The following is a 2,808-nucleotide window of genomic DNA, read 5'->3' as shown; positions in this document are numbered from 1 at the left end:
CAAGTTATATATGTGTTATGCAGTGCTGTGTATCTCTCAAATATTTTTTGAGATTTTTTCATGTCTTGACAACTACCTGTGAGTAAGTAGATTTTTAAAGAAGAGTGCTCACCTTGCCTTTCATATCTCAATGGTATTTTGGCTCCAAAAATTCTTGTTTCCTGGGCATCCTGCAATTATTTCAAATGTTAGCTATTTCTGTTGTTTTAGTCATTCTTAGTGTTTTGCTTCAAACAAAAGGTCTGGTAAGGTCAAAATAAAACATTCCCACGTAGAAGGGAAGCTCTGAAGACAGGAAATCATTGCTTCTGTTTCACAGTTTCTATCTTAGATAACATCATTAGTCTACCATTGATGTAACAGATTTCCTTTCTCTCACCCTGTGTATAGGAAACCAGACCCAGCTGCTCCCTCATTGTAAGGACTCACTGTCTGATTCAGCAGGCTCCACAGCCTCACCCATACAGGCTATCAGCTGCTCAGGTGAGGATGGCCCCCAAGACAGAACCTGCTCCTTCCCATGTCAGCACCACTGACCTGACTCTGTTTCTCCTCAGATAGCAGAAAGCTGCGCCTGGTGGATGGGGGTGGTCGCTGTGCCGGAAGAGTGGAGATCATGCATCAGGGATTCTGGGGCACCATCTGTGCTGACAGCTGGGGCCTGAAAGATGCTGACGTGGTGTGCAGACAGCTGGGCTGTGGAGTGGCCCTCAATGCCACAGCCTTTGCTTACTTTGGTCAAGGATCTGGGCCTATCTGGTTGGATGAGGTGAACTGCACAGGAGAAGAGTTACACGTTTGGAAATGTCCTTCCCTGGGCTGGGGAAAACACAACTGTTGGCACAAGGAAGATGCAGGTGTCATTTTCTCAGGTCTGTGTTTACACTGTCCACAAATGGGAGGGGGAGGGAAGGTCTTCAGGATGGCTTCTGACCATAAGATGAGATTAGAGACAATAGTTGAATAGTGTAGAAGTATGAAGGCTCCATGTGCAGTGTTTCTTTTTGTAGCAGAAGAAAAATTAGGTGCTATCACTTCTTGAAATCGAGATTCTTGTCCTTCCATCCCATCTCTGTCACCAGACAGTCATTTCCTACAGTGTTCATCAGTTCCCTGTGGCTACAAACATTCAATCCCACTGTATTAGATTGTTATTGCAGTTTCAACAAATTACCCCATGGTTAATAACCTGATATTACACTTGTTTAGGTAGAAGTGTACCCACACCAAGCTCTGCTGAAAATGAAGTGTCAGTAGGGCTACAAAATGACAAAGAGAAGGAGCAAAATGCATACTCAGGCCCTGAGCCCACCCAGAACCAATGCAGGAGACAATATCATAGAAGAAATTGGAAATCACACACCTGAAATCTCTGAAATAATAGCCTCAGAAGTAAGGGAACAACTACAAAAAGGTGTAGAGGAAATCAGATAAGAAATAATTTCTGAAGTAAAAAAGAAATGATAAATATAACGAAAGTAGTACTAAGTACTTCTAAAGAGGACACTGACAAAAAATAGAGGAGAATAGAATAATGATGGAATCCTTGAATGAGCAATATAGGAAAGAAATAGATCACATGAGGCAGAGTTAAAGTGCTATACAGGAAATTAAAACCTCAGTCACAAGCTGGAGAAGCCATTTGAATGAAAGTGAAAATAGACTTTCAGACCTAGAAGACAACATTGCAACTAGGGAAAAGATAAAAGATCCCTTAAAAACAACTGGGATGCAGGAAAAAATAATTGAACATCAACAAGAAAATGCAAAGAAGAACAACATAAGACTAGTAGGCATCAATGAGAAAGAAACAGTCAATACAAATAATCAAAAAAAAAAAAAGAATAGAGGGACAAGTAATAGCAGAAAATTTTCCAAATATGGGGAAACAATCTGATATTCAGGGAACTGAAGCATATAGAACTCCAATAACATCAACCCAATTAAAAACACCCCTAGACATATAATAATCAAGGCCCCAGAAATGTAGCACAGGGACAGTATACTAAAAGCCATTAGAGAAAAGAAACAGATCACATTTAAAGGAAAACTCATCAAAATAATGGCAGATTTCTCTTCACAAATCATCAAGTCAATAAGAGCATGGGCAAAATTCTATAAGACTTGAAAGAAAACAAATTCTAATTCAGACTTGTATAAACTGCAAAACTCTCAAGTTTAATGGAGAAGTGAAATACTTCCATGACAAAGAGCAACTAAAGAATTTCATGATGACATAGCCAGCACTATATAGACTACTAAAATTTATTCTAGAGAGGGATCAAAATGATCAAAACTCCATGAATGAGAATGGAAAGAACCCACTAAATAGGGCAAACAATTAAACACAGAAGAGAAAAAAGTATACAAAAGGACTCTTTCAATTATTCTTTTGTATACAGTAGCAAAATTCTTGAACAGCATGCTCTGAAAATGGGCTTCTCCTGAACCCTATGGGTCATGATTCTATAGGGGTGTACAGAGTAGGTATCAAGGAAATAGCACTATCTCAGTTCCACATGTGATAATTAGCTGTCGATAAGCATCATGGACATTGTCCATGTCCAAGGAATAGTAGAACTTTATGTGATATCCTATCCCCAAACTGTTAGAAGTGCTAGTCATATATTTGCAATTCCAGTATCTATGTTATATTTTATTCTTATTAATTCTTTACTATCATGAAAACATTTTCTTAGTTGAATTGTTTTGAAATATTAATTAATTTTCTGAATATTATTTAATCTTAATTGTTGTTTTAAGATTTATACTGTATATTTGACTTACAATCTACTTATAAGACATGGT

The 2,808-nt window shown here is 38.0% G+C and overlaps 1 protein-coding gene across 1 annotated transcript in view; it reads left to right on the top strand.

Moving 5' to 3' along the window:
* The window catches only part of LOC101563010 (antigen WC1.1-like), a gene marked incomplete at its 5' end in the record, with an annotated part of 34,310 nt that overhangs the window by 15,041 nt on the left and 16,461 nt on the right, over window positions 1-2,808 (top strand). The window contains 2 exons of the mRNA XM_023708576.1: window positions 391-483; window positions 558-872. Coding sequence (XP_023564344.1) covers window positions 391-483; window positions 558-872 — 408 coding nt within the window. The remainder of the gene's footprint in view (window positions 1-390; window positions 484-557; window positions 873-2,808) is intronic.

The sequence above is a fragment of the Octodon degus genome, unplaced genomic scaffold (genome assembly GCF_000260255.1).
Source record: "Octodon degus isolate 3935 unplaced genomic scaffold, OctDeg1.0 scaffold00403, whole genome shotgun sequence".
In the NCBI taxonomy this organism is placed as follows: Eukaryota; Metazoa; Chordata; class Mammalia; order Rodentia; family Octodontidae; genus Octodon; species Octodon degus.
The sequence above is the reverse complement of the archived record's forward strand: the minus strand, read 5'-3'. Positions and strand labels throughout refer to the sequence as shown.